The 16962-nt window shown below is 32.4% G+C and overlaps 1 protein-coding gene across 2 annotated transcripts in view; it reads right to left on the reverse strand.

Moving 5' to 3' along the window:
* Positions 1-16962, reverse strand: part of PHIP (PHIP subunit of CUL4-Ring ligase complex) — a 182572-nt gene that overhangs the window by 101925 nt on the left and 63685 nt on the right. For both annotated transcript variants that reach the window (XR_011974371.1, XM_072642656.1), the window contains exons 8-15: positions 12927-13148; positions 11318-11418; positions 5502-5572; positions 4046-4146; positions 3917-3957; positions 2884-2982; positions 1510-1663; positions 464-598 (exon numbers count right to left, since the gene is read on the reverse strand). Coding sequence is in view for 1 of the 2 variants with exons in the window: in XM_072642656.1 (XP_072498757.1) it covers positions 464-598; positions 1510-1663; positions 2884-2982; positions 3917-3957; positions 4046-4146; positions 5502-5572; positions 11318-11418; positions 12927-13148 (924 nt within the window). In the remaining variant the exon portion in view is untranslated. The remainder of the gene's footprint in view (positions 1-463; positions 599-1509; positions 1664-2883; positions 2983-3916; positions 3958-4045; positions 4147-5501; positions 5573-11317; positions 11419-12926; positions 13149-16962) is intronic.

Raw genomic sequence — 16962 nt, forward strand, 5'->3', positions numbered from 1 at the left:
TTATATTTCTTGAGTGAACACTGAAAACTAAACTACTAACCACAACATGTAGGCATAGTACAAAATGCTTTGATAAATAAATTTGAGACACAAAAATTTTAGTTTAAATTTTCCACCACAAAGTTTTCAGCAATAAGATGAAAATAAACACCTTTATTTACTGAAGTAGAAAATGTTAAAAGATTATGGAGTCAAAACACTCCAGGAAAAAATGTTCACTAACTAGTTTTTAACATGGATATTTCTTTTACAAAAGTTATTTGAAATACCTCAAAAATATTGGGGCCTAAAAGTTTTATCTATTTTTTTATGGGCCAATTTTAAATGAAATTCTTTTGCACTATGTAGAATGCCAGTAGTTACAAAACGCTGAAATCTTAAATATGATATATGCATATATATATATACATATATATATACATATATACATAAACATATAAAAATATAAGGCATAGACAATTACCATGTTGAAATAAGAACGAATTTTGACTCCTCTAGCAAGGTCCCACACTATCACATTTCCATCATGGCCAGCAGAAAAAAGAACTCTAGGATCAAATGGGTGTGGCTCAAGAACAAATACTTCATCTTCATGGCCCTGAAAAATGTATTTTTCAAGTTAAAACCACTGACAATAAAACAAAATTAACAATACAACATCAATATAGCAAGTATTTTAGAATACTTCAAGAAATTACCTTGATAAATTTCTTCAAATTTACTTGGTAAAATAAAATAAATACTTTAAATACTAAGCTATCAATCAATCAATCAAGATTTATTAAGTACCTACTATGTGCCAGACACCATGCTAAGTTCTAGGGATACAAAAAAGAGAAAAAAGACAGTCTCTGCCCTCAAAGAAATCGTAGTCTAATGGAGGAGACAACATGTAAACACACACAAACATAAAGACAAAGCAATCCTACACACAAGATGAAAAGGAAATAATTAACGAAGGAAGGCACTAGAATTTAAAACTAAGCTAGGATGATACAAATGTCCAAAGTCAGGTATTACATAGTGATGTAGGGCAGCAGTATCAAACTCAAATAGAAGCATTAGTCACTAAATCATACATAAGATCCCTGCAGGCACATATTTATTGACTTAGAAAACTACATATTAACAATGTTTTATATATTTTGGTAAATATATCACAATTACATTTTAATCTGGTTTAGCCACATCTGGGAGTGGTGTGGACACTACATTTGACACTTCTCATGTTATTTGTATAGTGTTCTTCCAAATCAACTAATAGCTGGACTTGACACCAACACATCAGAAAAGTGTTATTTCTTTACTCCCTTCAAAGTTTTAATTCTCAACCCCATCTTTAGATGTCAAGGGTAAAATGACAGTTGTTTATTACTACGATTCCTTTGTTTCCTTGTTCTGTGTGTGCCAGGAAAGTATCATTTTGAAGTTAGTTCAACATAAGCTAGCCTAAGTTATCTATTAATATTAACTAAGGCTACCAAATTAAAATTGGAAGATTTTTCTTACCATGAGTACATGAATAAGTTGACCAGTATAAGAATTCCAGACTTTCAAGGTCATATTATTAACAGCAGTTATAACAGTATTGTCATGACGGTCCCATGCTACCATAGTTACTTTCAGTTTTGTGATTTTGTCTTCTACCCCTTGCAGGTTTTGTCTGAAAGTAATAAAATCATTATTTTGGCCAAATGTTTTATATTAGGTAAAATGCTGGTACCACAAAACTCTGAATAAATTTTGTTATTATTTGTTATTAACAAAAACAAATACTATTATTTAGTAGTAATAATGTTAAAGAAAAATAGTTACTCGGATTTATTTATATTCAGAAAACCAGAATCATAGTTCAGTTCTATCACTGACTTTATGACCACAGAAAAATTTCTTATCTGCCTCATCTGCCACCCCCATGCCCCTAAGAAAAATTATAAGATGCTAAATATAAGCAAGATCTTTTGTGTTAAATACATTTAAGAATGGGACAGAAAAAACTCACTGGCTTATACCATAACTTTCTCAGTATTTTACATGGATCGGTTTTAAAGGGTTCCCCTACATTAAAGAAAAAAAAGTGAAATTTTCACTTAAGAGTTTATTGTAATGACTTTTGTGAGAGGTGATATGGGCCTGAATCATGGTGGAGAATGTGCGAATGGAAAGATTCAGATGGAATAGATGTGAAAGTACAAATCCAAGATTTGGAATTTTACTGAATATGTTGGGGTCAAGTTCTAAGTTTAGAACTAGAAGAGACCTTAAACATCTTCGAATCAAACCTTCCAACTGTAGGAATGAGAAAACCAAAGATGAAGGAAATTTAAGTGACTAAGTTGGGATTCAAACCCATACCCCCAAGTCCAGATGCAGCTTTCTCTCCACTTCATCATTTGATGATATTGTTTAGTCATGTCTGACTCTTTGTGATCCCATGGACCATACTGTTTGTTCATGGGGCTTTCTTGGCAACGATAATGGATTTTGCCATTTCCTTTCTCAGTGGATTAAAGCAAACATAGGTTAAGTGACTTGCCCAAGTTCACACAGGTATTAAGTGTCTGAGGCTAGATTTGAAGTCTAGTCTTTGGAACTCAAGGCCCAGTGCTCCATCCATTGAGGCCACCTGCCTGCCTCTCCATCATACATACACCTGATCAAGAATCCCTACTACACACCTAACAAGTGATTATCTAGTTTCTGAGTGAAAATTTCCATTACACTCTACTATAAAGTGATATATTCCATACCACTTTTTATCAACTTTAATTGTCACAAAGGCTTTTCTTTCATCTATATCACCATTACGTATGAAATCTACCGTAACTAATAATGTATCTGAATGACCTATACCTAAGCAATTTTTCAAGTTTGCTATCTTACCCTGCTGGACGAGTAGCCATATCTAACAAAATACTCTTCCATTCTTTTCTCTTAAACTGCCAAATTCGGGCTGTTCCATCACGACTCCCGCTTACAAACCTAATAAGACGAAAAGTACAAATGGCTTTAAGCACTGTTTTCATGATCCCTATTCTATAAAAATACTCTACAAATGTCGCTTCATATACCTACCATATATATATACACATATATATATATATACACACATATATACATATATATACACACACCTTATAACTCTAAATTAAAGTGTACTCTTAAAAATAATTCCCTAAACTTCTGAAAACTTTATACTCAACTTTTGCCCTCCTAACTTTTAATGTGAATTTACTGGTATCAGTAATCAGCACAGAAAAAAATCAAGCTTTAGAGGTGCTTTGGGACCATTTCCCAGTATCCTAGAATACTGGATGCAGCAAGCAACTTAGTTCTGCACCAAATCCTCTGTAGTTACTAGGGTCTGAAATAAATGTGCAAAACTATATCCCTTCATCCCTTTCTTACAATAAAGAATATAGGAGTAAATATTATTTTGCAACTATGGGTTTTCAAATAATATGAAAATTGTTTCTATTACTTTATACAATATATCATGTATATATGTATACATGTTTGTGTATTTATATCATAAATCAACAGGGACTATTGATATTATTTATTTCTTATACAAAGAAATAAAATTTGTTTTGCTACTTAATAGTTAACAAAAATTCAACTATTTTTTCTTTTTCTATTATCAACCTCTGATGTCATTGAGGTAAGGAATATCCAGGGTGGAAAATTTGTTCCCTAATGCAGATTCCTGACTCATAAGCAATTTAGTCTTTATAATCTTTCTGCAACTGCAAAGAACTTCTTTAATTTGTTAATGTCATTCACTCTGAACTACTCAAGCATCCAGTACTAATTCCAAAGAAGCTTTAAAGCTATTGAGTTTTTTTGTTTATACAGTTTCATAACTTAAAAAGCTAAGAACTATTCTCTGAAAAAATATAAATGATAATTTTCTTACCTGCTACTAGTGTTTGAAAACTGGATGCTATCAACTTTGTCCTATAAATAAATGAAAGGAAAAAAGAACTGAATGCAATTGCCAAAGGTATTTTAATTAGATAAGATAATTCTCTCAAGTCATACTTACAGTATGAAACTCCAGTTCTGATATTTTCTCTGGCTGACCTGATCCAAAAAAATAAACTCTAATAATATGATCGGTACTTCCTGTGGCCAGAAACATTCCACCTATGAAAGGATCCAGCAAACACTTTAATGTAGTTTCACAACCTTTAAAATACTACAAACATCATCAAGATCTCTATCATGACACTAAATTTAAAGTCTATATGTATTCATTTTCTTTCTGAACACTTAATACTTAGTGAACCTTTCAAAATTTAATATATTATTTATAGAGCAAATGGTAAAAAGATTAAAAATTTTTAAATCTCACTATATAAATGAAATTCAAGTTGCAGCTTAAATGTACACTGTATCATTTTGACGTTAAAAGCCAGACAAATAATTTTAAACAGCACTATGAAACTGTTATAGTAGCTTGAAAATACCTAAAACATTTTATCAGATGAAAATCAAAATATCAAAGAAAAGCAGTATTAGTACCACCATCACCTTTCTTCTAATTATTCACAGGATCATAAATTTCTAATTCTAAAAGGGTAATCTCAGGCCATCTAGTCTAACCCACCTTATTTTACAGATCAGGAAACTTAATGCTCAGAGAGCTTGAATGATTTCCTCAAGATCACACAGGTGGTAAATAGCAGAGTCATGAACTGAGGTCCTCTGCCTCCATATCTAACAACTCTTTCCACCACACACTACCGATGATGCTGGACTTTACTCTGACATGTACTGTGTCCCTAGTTTCAGTGATAAAAGAAGACTTGTTCATTCTAGGCTAACTAGAAGGAAGAATAAAGTAGAATTACAAGCAGATTCTAAAAATTATAAAGTAAAGCTTTCTTTACATCAATTAACACTTTCACCTAAAATGCCTAAATTGTGACTTCTCTTAAATATAGCTAGAATCTATTTAAACTGAAGTATGAGCTTCACAAAAACAGATTTTATATTGCATTATAAAATGCCTAAGTGTAAAAGGGTATGCAAAAAGTTAGTACATGGAAAGTGGAATACCTCTGAATTATAAATATCTATATTATTTAGCTATTAGCTTCCAAAGTTCAAATGAAAGAATTCAGTCTCTATATTTTAATTCTTTTCTTCTAATACAAATGGTGTTACAGATATCTTAATTCAAGGTTCTAATCTTTTCTTTTCATATCTGATCAATGCTGAACTTTGTGAATGCCTTTCCTCTATAACAGTTCTCTTAAGCTAAAAATCATAATAATCTAAACATCTAACTTAGATTAGAAAAAAATTCAAAAATGTCCCGAATTCTTTTGCATTCATCTCAGTTGTCCTCTAAGCCTTTTCCTCCACCCCAAAGGGGAAAATAATAAAATTTTTACCAATATAATATTACGTATTTCATTACAAATTCTATTTAAAAACAACAAAAAATTTTAATTAGAAAAGAGTGGGAAGGAAGGCTAAAAAATAGAAAATCCTACCAGCACTAAAAGAAGAACAGATCATTTGGACTCCAGGTCGAGGACGTTCTGTAAATTTTGTGGGTCTTTGACTATAATGTAAAAAAATAAACAATTAAAATTATCATCCTAAAGGGAACAGTACTGCTAGAAATAGTCTTAGCTTTCAAAATGAATACAGAAGGACAGAAGTTAAACAAGAAGTAACAGATGGCTGCCCATCTATAAACAATTTAGAATCATTATGTTTCATGATTGGATTTTGTGGAAATCCTACCATTGATGTTTTTAGGAATTCCTGATTATGCAGTAAATTTTGTCATAATCACTCACCAAGAATGACTCCAAGGTCATTGGCACAGTAGACACATAATTATTGGTTACACTCACTTTTAATCAAATTTGACAGGTTCTGAGTATGCCATATGGCACAAGACTGTAACACACTAATGCAATAGGAAAACTACCATTTATAAAATGGAAAAGGCCATTTATAAAGACTCTCTTTTTGATTTTCTTTTTTTTTGTCTGAAGGGAGTCTAAGGCAGGGAAGAGAATGCCAATGATAGGGTTACCTCCCTCAAAAAAATTTAGAAAAAAGGATTCTGTTTTTAAATGCAACGAATAAAACACAAGGAAATCCAGAAGGAATAGACAAGCAGGACAGCTCTGAAATAACAAGTTGAATTTACTACGTACTTTTTTAAAAAATAGAAGCTATAAAGAAGAAATACATGTTTTCATACAGACAGGTACTCATATGTATTTCTGTATGCACACACACACACACATATCTCCATATTCTTTTTCTGTTCTACTTTATAAATGAAAGTAACAACAACACCTATTAACATTTATTAACTCATTTTATCCTCATAACAACCCTGGGAGGTAGGTGCTATTATTATTCCTACTTTACAGATAAGAAAAGGATGCTAAATAGCTTATCAGGAATCACACAGCTACTAAGTGTCTAAGGTAGTATTTGAATGGCACTCTATTCACTGTACCACCTAGCTGTGCTTTTTGGAATTGGTTAAATTGGGAATGAAAAAAAAATTTTCATTATTACCTTTTATTAAAGGCTTTTTCTTCTAGTCATCATAACATCACAGGTTTAAGTCTAGAAAGAACTATAGGTCATGTATTCCAAAACCCTTGCTTTATGGATCAGGAAATAGAGGATTAGAGAGGTTAAGTAACTTTCCAAAGATGACATAGATTTTAAGTAGGAGGGCCACCACATTAGGTAACAAATTTTACATTACTACAAAATGTCCTGTTTTTTAACACTAGAAATAAGTGTAAATATCAAAAAATAGAGAATGAAATTACTTACATCACCAATATACCAAAACATGCAGTGAATAACAAAAAACAAGGAGATTCAATTTAAACTTACTACATCACAATTGTCCTAACTCAAAGTTTAAAAACCCACCCTCACTGCAGTGATTCCTAGACCCATGGAAAGACTAAGGAATTATTTTAATGATTCACAAATCATAAAGCAAATATGAGGTGGCTAGGTGGAGCAGTGGATAGAACATCAGGCCTGAAGCCAGACTTGTCTTTCTGAGTCCAAATCCAGCCTCAAACACTAGTTGTGTGACCCTAGGCAAATCACATCTCCTAGGTGGAGAACGAAATGGCAAACCACTCCAATAACTTTGCCAAGAAAACCCCAAATAGGGTCATAAAGAGTCGAATACTGAAGAACTATCAGACTGAACGACAACAAAGCAAACATACCCCTACAAGTGGATAAAATACTATGTTTTATAATATATCACTGTTTTTAAATTTTATTTTTATTCAGAATTTAACCAATACCAAAAAATTTTCCATACTAATTGTAGATAAGAAAAGGGGAGAGGGATTTCTATTACATACAACTTAACTTTTTAAAATACAACATATATTCAACATGTTACTTTCAAAACTCTGACCGTTTTCCCCTCTCAGTTTCCTTTAGTTTTGTTCTGTGACTGAAAAAAAAACCCACTTCAGATGACCCTCTTTTTTTTCCTTTTCTATTTTGCAACTCTATCTTTGGCCTCACCCTCCCTCACCAAATCCTATCCCTAAATATATAAACACAATCATTGTAACAAATTAAGCATAATCAACATATTACTCTTGTAAATGAAGTAGATCCTATTCTGAATACTAAAATATTAAATCATTTAAAATATTACTAACTTCAAACTAGTGCCATTGCATAATTTTTCTTAACCATCAAATTAACCATACTATGGTTACTCTATGAATCATGTGGTAGGTCCATGAAATTTTTTTTAAATATAAAAATGCATGGGAATCGTTACTCTATTGCATAAACTGTGAAACCTAGTCAAGAATTATCTGCCTTCAAATTTAATGATATAATGATATAATCATATCCTTTTGTACTATGCATTTTATTACAAGTAATAAAATTCTTATTTCTCATACCAAAAAAAAATTAAAGAATTTAAACTGTCTTAATGTAACAAAATTAAATTTTAATCATAGTACTTAGTCCAACAACATACTATATTAATTGTTGAAAGAATTTTGAAATTCTACTTAAAGCTTTTCTTATAAATACATGAAATGAAAAATGTTCTTCTAAAGGATACAATTAGATAATCAAATCTGATCATTTCAAGCTGCTTCTTCAATCAGAAATTATCCATTATATGCCTGTGCCATTCAAATATATATGTTTTATTCACTGCACTGTTTGAAAATATCACTGAAGAGACAGATTCTTAAAAATTTTTCTGTACTCTGGACACTGAGCGGAATAGGCGTGTCTATAGGTCTAAAATAAAATGTTCTGCAATAATGATAATTTTTTTTAGTATGAATTGAGGAAACTTATAAACATTAGTAATAATGAATGCTCTAAAAAGTGATGAAAGAAAACAAATATTTAAGATTTAAACAAATTCAGTTTTATTTCCTTAATATTTACTGATTTTCTTACTATATGTAAACTAAAACATACCAAGTTAAAGAAATTGTGAAGATTCATCTACAAAAATTAGTTTCCTCATGACAAAAACTAATCTAGTTTGGCAGTACTGGGGATACACTAACTCTCAAGTTACAAACTGTAACTCTCATAGTGTAAGACCCAAGAAGACAAATCCTTATATCACCTTCTGTCAAGCACTATGATGAGAGAGAGGTTTGGGCATCAAGCATCACATAGCTGTTTATTCAAGTTAGGTATAAAAAATTCTAGTTTATTCAATTCAGTAGAGATGAAAAAGGGATTTTGTATTTTTTCCAAGATTCATATGCTTCTGTCCCTCATCTAGCTATGCCTGGGTCTGCTTCCTTCAACTTACTGAACCCCTGAACCAAACCAATCAGCTAATTTGGGCTAGAACTCCCTAAACTCCACAATGCCAGGTAGGAGGTATTTATTATCTAGTAAATAAAGTAGTAAAGAGTGGGGGTTTTTAAACCACCTGTTGAACCAATTATCTATTTTACTGTTTCCTTTCAGTTAGTGTGGATGACAGTTGACCTAGTCATTTTCCAAAAGGATGAAACATTCATTATATTTATCCTGATTTCTTCCATACCCACAAGACAAAAATGGTTAACTTCTATTAATAATTAGATGTACCACTTATCTGGGAGATCTCTGGAAATCAAAACTCTAAAAACAAGAAGGAAAAATGGCTACCACAAAGCCCATATCCTTTACATTAGAAAAATGACGCCCTCAGGCCAGAATCTATTGACTTATTACTGTGCAGAAATTTCATATCTTGAAATCAGCTGGTTTACTGAGGCAACTTTCTATTTTTTCCCAAGTTACATACTACACGTGTATTGCTGGAGTAAATAACTATTGGTAGAATAAATAAAAATATGTAATAGATAATAGAAGAATAAGATAGTAGAAGATACCAACCAGAAAAACCATAGCAATCTAAAGTTATTTAGAGTGTAGGGATAAGGAGCCTTAAACACCTCAATCGTCCCTGAGAACATTACAATATGCTATTAAAAATAAGGGCTCTGAGTCAACTAGAAAAGGTGAAAAATACATTTAATATCATCATACTCTGCTTTTCAAAAAAAGCTAGGAAGAATACATTCGAGAAAAAAGCCAGATAAAAATGAGGATACTGGGACTAAGTTATGAGAACCTTCATGTATCTAACAAAACAAACTTCAGGAAAAGAGCAAGTGATTTAGAGAATAATTTTGATAAGGAAAGTCAAAAAGGGGAAAAACTAATTTTCCAAGTTTTATTTTTTTAAGACCATATCTTCTATTGACTTTTGGATACTAGCCATTACCCTACACTTGCACTCCCTCATTAATCTCATTTTCTATTTCAACTTTTAATGGAAGTCTCCATAAAGATAAAAAGACTTCAGGATCACAATGCAAACAAGTCTCCTAAAGGCGTAAAATGTGTCTTTATCCTTTTTTCACCCCAACACCTAACACAATGATAAAGGGCACAATTGCACATTTTTGAAATTATGGATTTCTACCACAGACATCATTAAAATTAAATTCTTTTCTCCCAATAAAATTGAGATTCATGTTTAATTTACCATAATTTTGAACATAACGCATTACTCAAGGTGATAAAGTCAACGAGTACAGTTAACCCCTCCACATCAAGACTTTTCCCCATCACAATTTTGATACATTGTGGGTCAGTGTAAGAAATTAAATGGAATTATTTTGGAGTTTTGCAGAAGCTACAGATGACACAAAAGAAGTTTAGAAAGTTAGAAATGCATAAAAATATATGTATATTGTATTGTATAGTATCAACATATTTTATCTTTTAATACTCTAATAATTCAGACTTCTCTGGTACAGAGGATCAAAAAACTGTGCACAGATTTTCTAGATGGAGGAGGTGCCATGACCCTAGCCCCTAGATGTGGAAGGGATAACTATAGCATATTTTGGTCTTCCAAATAGTTTGTAAGCAATCTATTGGGTTTAATATGGAAGTAACTTAATGTGATGGGATGGTCAGATTTTACACTCCAATTCCATAAATTTCATTAAGGCTACTTATGATAATAGCTATTGCATGTCTCACAGGGCTTCACTCTGGGCTACTTTTAAATGGTCATAAATTGCTCTGCCATTAATTTATCTTGGAATTTTGTGTGTTATTTGTTTATTTGTTTGAGGGGCAGAGCAGAACATATGTAGGGAAGTATTTATTTAGATAGGACAGTTAATCTATAAGGACCTATAACTTGTTCCATGGTAGCAAAATGGCCACCTCTAACACAGAATCTATTCCATAATCCTATTCTAACCAAAGAAAAGATTCAACAAAAGAGGCACTCTATTTACAATAGTAACAAAAGGTAAAGAAAATAATATTTTCACCCCTGGTTTAGTGAAATCAGGCATCTTAGGAAATACTGACCTAATGGTTTCTCTAAATCAAAATTAAATATCAGAATGCCTATAATCGACAACAGAATCATCTAGTTTGATACTTGCTAAAGTAAAGTTAGAGAACTATTTTACACTAAAAGTTCTAAAAAGAAAGAGATAATATGAAAGGGAAAGACTAGAAAGTAACTGGAAAAAGAATAAAAGCATTAAGTAATGTAAAAATGATGAAACTCTGGCTGTGAACCATGAAATGAAAATCAGGATATATTTAAGAAAAAAAGAAAAAGGAACAAAGGTCCATATTCTTACTTGGACAAAATTTAAATTTACTCAAATGCTAGTTTTTGGCAGAGGAAAAAGAATCGTTTCTATCATTTACTTTTTAAATACTTAAAAAAATGCAACCAATAGACAAAATAAGTCATTTCTACTATACATTAAAAAAAAAAACTGACTTTATTTTAAGGGTTCCAGCATCCCATAGCCAAAAACATATTGTGCCATCTGCCCCTGTAGAAGAGAGATATCTCTTTGAGCCACTGCATAATGGAGAAAACTGAAAAACAAGAACAGAAAGAAAAAAACCTTTATACAAACATAACATTTTCTTCAAATAATAAAATTTATAATGGCTCTAACTGTTACCATAAAAATAGTAACAAAATAAGTTACATAGTACCAAAAAGGAACATTAAAACACTGAAGCAAAGTCTATCAAATAACACAAGATTATTCATATACCTAAAGCTAGAAGGGGCCTCAGATTTTGCAAATAAAGAAGCTAAAGCAGCACAGGGAGATTCTCAATAAGTGTTTATTAAGCATTTACCATGTGCTAGGCACCTCACTAAATGCCAGGGATATAATGAAAAGCAAAAGTATGGTCTCTGCCCTTAAGGAGCACACATTCTAATCAAGAAAAATAACATGCAAACAACTACGTACATACATACAGAGTAGATGGAAAATAATCCCAAAATAAAAACACTACAAGTGGTGGAGACTGGGAAAAGCTTCCTGGAAAAGGTAGAATTTGAGCTGAGTCTTAAAAAAAGCCAAAGAGATCAAGAAGTAGGTAGAGGCAAAGAGGGAGAGCATGAAAAGTATGGGAGGACAGCCAGTAAAAAAGCAGGGCACTGGGAGATGAAGTGTCATATACAAAGAAAATCAAGAAAGTAGGTAGAGATTCCTGAAGGGTTAAGTACATGAAAGGATTAAAGTGTAAGACAACTGGAAAAATAGGAAGGGTCAACCTTGTGAAGAGCTTTAAATGCTTAATGTAGCATTTTATATACGATCCTAGAGGCAACAGGAACCAACTGAAATTTATAGAATCAAGGATAGAGAGGGATGAGGAATCAACATGATGAGATGTTTGTTTTAGGGAAAATCACTTTGACGGCTGAGTGAATAGTGGGCATAAATGAGGCAGAGAGACCAATTAGAAGGCTCCTGCAATAGTCCAGGTGCAAGGTGGTAAGAGTTTGTACCAGGGTTATGGCCATGAGTGGAGAGAAGAGGATGAATATGAGAAATATTTTAAAAGCAGAAAATGGAAATGACAAGACTTGGCAAAAACTGGATATGTGGAGGCAGTGAGAGAGAGGAGTTGTAGATAATTCTAAGGTTGCAAGCTGAGATGACATCAACAATAAAGAAGCTGAAGAGGGGAATGTTAGGGAGAAAAGACGTGTTGTTTTAGACATGCTGAATTTGAGATGTCTATCAGACAATGAATTCCTCATATTCAAAAAGCAACATGTAATACCATACTAGAAGTCAGGAGAGGTGCTAAAGGCTGTATATGAAGATCTGAGAATCATCTAGATAGAGATGATAAAAGTCATGTTTGGCAGAGCTAAGACATTACCATAGTATTTTTAAAATATCGACTTTTTAAAAAAGGAACAAAAACCACCTCTATTTCTCAGTTCTTATTGGTATTTATAATTAGATAAGAAAAATTAAAAGAACATAAATCTGATTTCTTTCTGAGGTATTACAATTTTAATAAAATGATTTCCTTTGAGGACTTTCATAGTGATTAAATAAATTAATAATTACCTGTAGTGATGTTATGGATGCACTGTGACCCTGAAGAACTGCCAAAGGAGCGCATGTTCGTAGACACCACACTCGAATCATTTTATCACAACTTCCAGCAGCTATCATGGTGTTTTCATAGTTCACAGCCATATCTGATATCTCAGCTGCATGACCTCTTAAAGTAGCCAACAATCTTCCATCATCTGTTGCCCAGATTTTTACAAGGCAATCATCAGAACCCTTAAAAAAATAAGTTTTATAAATATGATTTTTTCATTTAATTGTAAAACATTAATATTTGCAATGATCCACTTCTCAACAAGTATATTTTCAGGTACCACTAAATATAAATTTTTTAAAAATTGCTATGCCATCTGAATACCTAACATAATAAAAATCTAAAAATGCAATGATAAAATGAATTCAAGAAACTTGTGGTTAAAAAAACCCTCACAATTTACAGGTTTTCTATTACTCTAGAAGCCAGAAACAAGGAGTTTTATTTCATAATTGTCCACATACATCTACTTACATATTTTTTGTGTGGGATGTGTCATGTCATTAAAAAAAAAGGTTACGCTAACAAATAATGTTTAATAATTAAGTTCAGAAAGGGCTTTTTAAACAATCTCTATATATATGTATTAAATATATACACATATATTGTATAAATGTGTGCGTGTACACATACATACACAAACACACAAAGAAAGATACACAAACTGACAAAAAAATTGAAATATTTATGTTGTAATGATACATGTTAAAAAGTTCTCCCCCAAAATGTTTTAGGCATTGTCATTAATAAAGGCATTTACAGACAGATCTGGATTAGTAAGAACAACGAATCTCATGCAGTGGTCAAAGTATTAAAATTTAAACTATTAAAATGGAAAACACCGTAGGGCACTCTGTGTTTTAAGCCATGTTCAAAATCGCGCTCTTCTGATGCTGAAAAAGTGGTCTTTTCTTGGACCAAATCCAGAACAAATAGGTTTATGCCAAGTTTCACTTCTAAGTCACATGCTGACACCAAGAAAATAGTAATAAACATTCTAATACCCTTGTATAATTTCTTTTCAGTATTTCTTAAACTGTCACAGATCTCAACATCCACAGATCTTATTCTATAAAATGCTTGTCTGCATTTTCCCATAAATAGTCCATGAAAGATCTATTCAAAACTGGTAAGCTTCTTAGAGGAACTGATATACCACTTTGACCATCTATTATATCTCATTCTTGATACATAACAAACCTACCTCATTTTTCCATTCATACAAGTTCTCAACAATGTATTTTAGATTTGTCCTCACAAGCAAGTATCTTTGATAATGTGCTGTGGGCAGCTTATGAGTACTATGCATCATTACCCCATGAGTTTTATTTTTATTGCTCTGAGAGAATGGTATTCAATAATATGCAGCAATATAGTATCAGAACACTGATCTTAAAGAGAAGTGTTTTTGCATTATTGAATAGCTTAGCCAGATGATGACACGTGCAGCTTACTCAATCAGGTAGGTTATCACTACGCATGCCTTTAACTACAATAGTCAAACTGGGCCGAAAATTCAATACGAAGAGATTGGATTGCCTTTGGCCAACTATACAAAACAGAGCTGAAAGTAAGGATGTGGAGATATTAGGGGGAAAAAAATCTGTTGGGTTTGTTCATAGTGAAAATGAGTGATAAGGGAGATAAATTTAAGATACAGATATACAGAAGGCAGAAGAATAGGGGAACCAGTAAAGGAACTAATACATATATGAAGAAAATTGGGCAAGAATCAAGCAATAGGGCACTAAAATTTTTAAGAAATCAACTCATTTCATGACTTTCTCCAGCTACCATTAGCAAAGAAATTGGATATAGTAGGAACCAGGAATAACAGAGTTAAAAAAAATAACAATCAGGGCAAGGGATTCTAAGGCAGCAGCTAAAGACACGGTAAAGTAGCAAACCATATATAGGTGAATGTGTAAACAAGAAGCTAGAGTTGGGGGAAATAAATAAGAGGAATGTGTCATGGGACAATTATTTGTCAAGGAAAGAGCAAAGAGCAGAGCTAGTTTGAGTGAAAGAGTAGAAAAGGTACTATATTAGGGGAAAAATGAAGGTAAAGAGACATCTTTTATTCCATTATAATAAATGATATAGAACTCAATGACATAGTGTTTGACAAGCTAGAAACAAATTACTTGAGAAAGAACTCCATATAAATACTGCTGGGAAAATCAGAAAGTACTCTGGCAGAAATCAGGCTGAGAACACCATCTTACATTGTATCTATCTCATAGTAAATTCAAAATGAAATGTAGCCTGAATATCATGTCATTAAAAAAAAAATAGAAGATGCATATCATACCTTTCACAGCTGTGGGTAGGAGATGTATAGCCAAGCAAGAGATAGGAGTCACAAGAGATAAAATAGGTAATTTTGATTACATGAAATTAAAAAAAACTTCTATACAAAAAGGAAAACAGTCAACTGGGGTGGGGAGAGAGGGGAAGTGAAATGTATCAAATTTCTCAGAAAAGAATTTGGTATCTATGATATATGGAGAACGGAAAAACCAAAAATCATTCCCTAATAAATGAGTGACCACAGGGTATAAACAATTCTCCAAAAAATAATTGCAAACTATTAATAACCACAAGAAAGTCTCTAATAAGAGAAATGCAAACCAAAACGACTCTGAAGTTTCTCCTTACACCCAGGATACTGGCAAAGATGATAAAAAAGAAGTCACTGTTGGAAGAGGTTGTAGTTAGATGGACATTAATACATCAATAATGTAACTGTCAATTTGTCTAACAATAATATGCACAATGACAACAATGTAAATGGAAAGAACCCAAGACAATAAAAAATGAAGGTTATAAAATTACAAAGAAGATATGCTGACTCCACTCCTTTGCAGAGATGGGAGGGAGGTTCAAGGTTAGACATCTTCCAAAATATTGGTTGGTTATGCTATTCTCTCTTTCAACATCTGATATAAGGAGTGAAGACATACTGGGAGAAAAAAGTTCCCAATCATTCTGAAGGAATTCTAAACAGCAAAGTATTAACAATGTCATAGCCATGATCCAAAGGTCTGAAATCAAAGAAAAAATGCTTCAAGTGAACAAAAAGAAGCAATTCAAATACCAAAGAACAATATTGAGCATCTCTAAAAACCTAGCATTTTCTACTATAAATGAAAGGAGAACACAGAATAAAATAATCTAAAAAGCAAAAGATATAAGGCTTACAATCAAGAATAACAGCCTGAAAAGTTAAGTATCATCCTAAAGGGCAAAAAATGCAATTTCACGTATCTCTGAGGAATAAAGCAAATGTAACAGAAAGGTGAAATTATTAGAGCTTGCATGGAGCAATATGATGATGTACTATTAACATTCTAATAGGGTGAAGAAGAAGGACATGTTCCTTCAGAATCTTAATGTCTTCATGAGGTATTAAAGGAACTAAATAAAAAAAATGAGAGAATGTGAGGGTAGAATGGTTCTCTTCTGAGGAAAAGAAAAGGGGACTTTAAAGAAATATGCTATTATGGAAAGGAAGAAGGTGAAGCTTGCAATTTCTTATAGTTGGGATGAATGAGAATAGTATGTATACGTAGCAAAATGGGAGTGAACAGGCATAAGATGAACCATTCTCTAATATACAAAGGATTGAAAACACACACACACACACACACACACACACACACACACACACACACACACACACACACAATTAACTTCAATACAGCCAGTTCTCCCCATTCCTCACCATACACACTGCTTCTGGACCTCTTTGAGAGGACTTTTCCATCACATCCAGTCACTGTATACACAACATCCATCTACCACGTACCCCTATAATCTTCCTTTTGTATGCTGCCTTCACCCAATGGAGTATAAGCTCCTTGAAGAAAAGGATGGTCTTTTTATTTTAACTTGTATTTTCATACCCAACATTTAGCACAGTGCCTAGCACAAAGTAGGTGTCTATTATATATTGACTGACTGACTGGCAGAAGAACAAATGGAGATAAGGAGATA

This window comes from Notamacropus eugenii, chromosome 2 (genome assembly GCF_028372415.1).
Source record: "Notamacropus eugenii isolate mMacEug1 chromosome 2, mMacEug1.pri_v2, whole genome shotgun sequence".
Classification (NCBI taxonomy): domain Eukaryota; kingdom Metazoa; phylum Chordata; class Mammalia; order Diprotodontia; family Macropodidae; genus Notamacropus; species Notamacropus eugenii.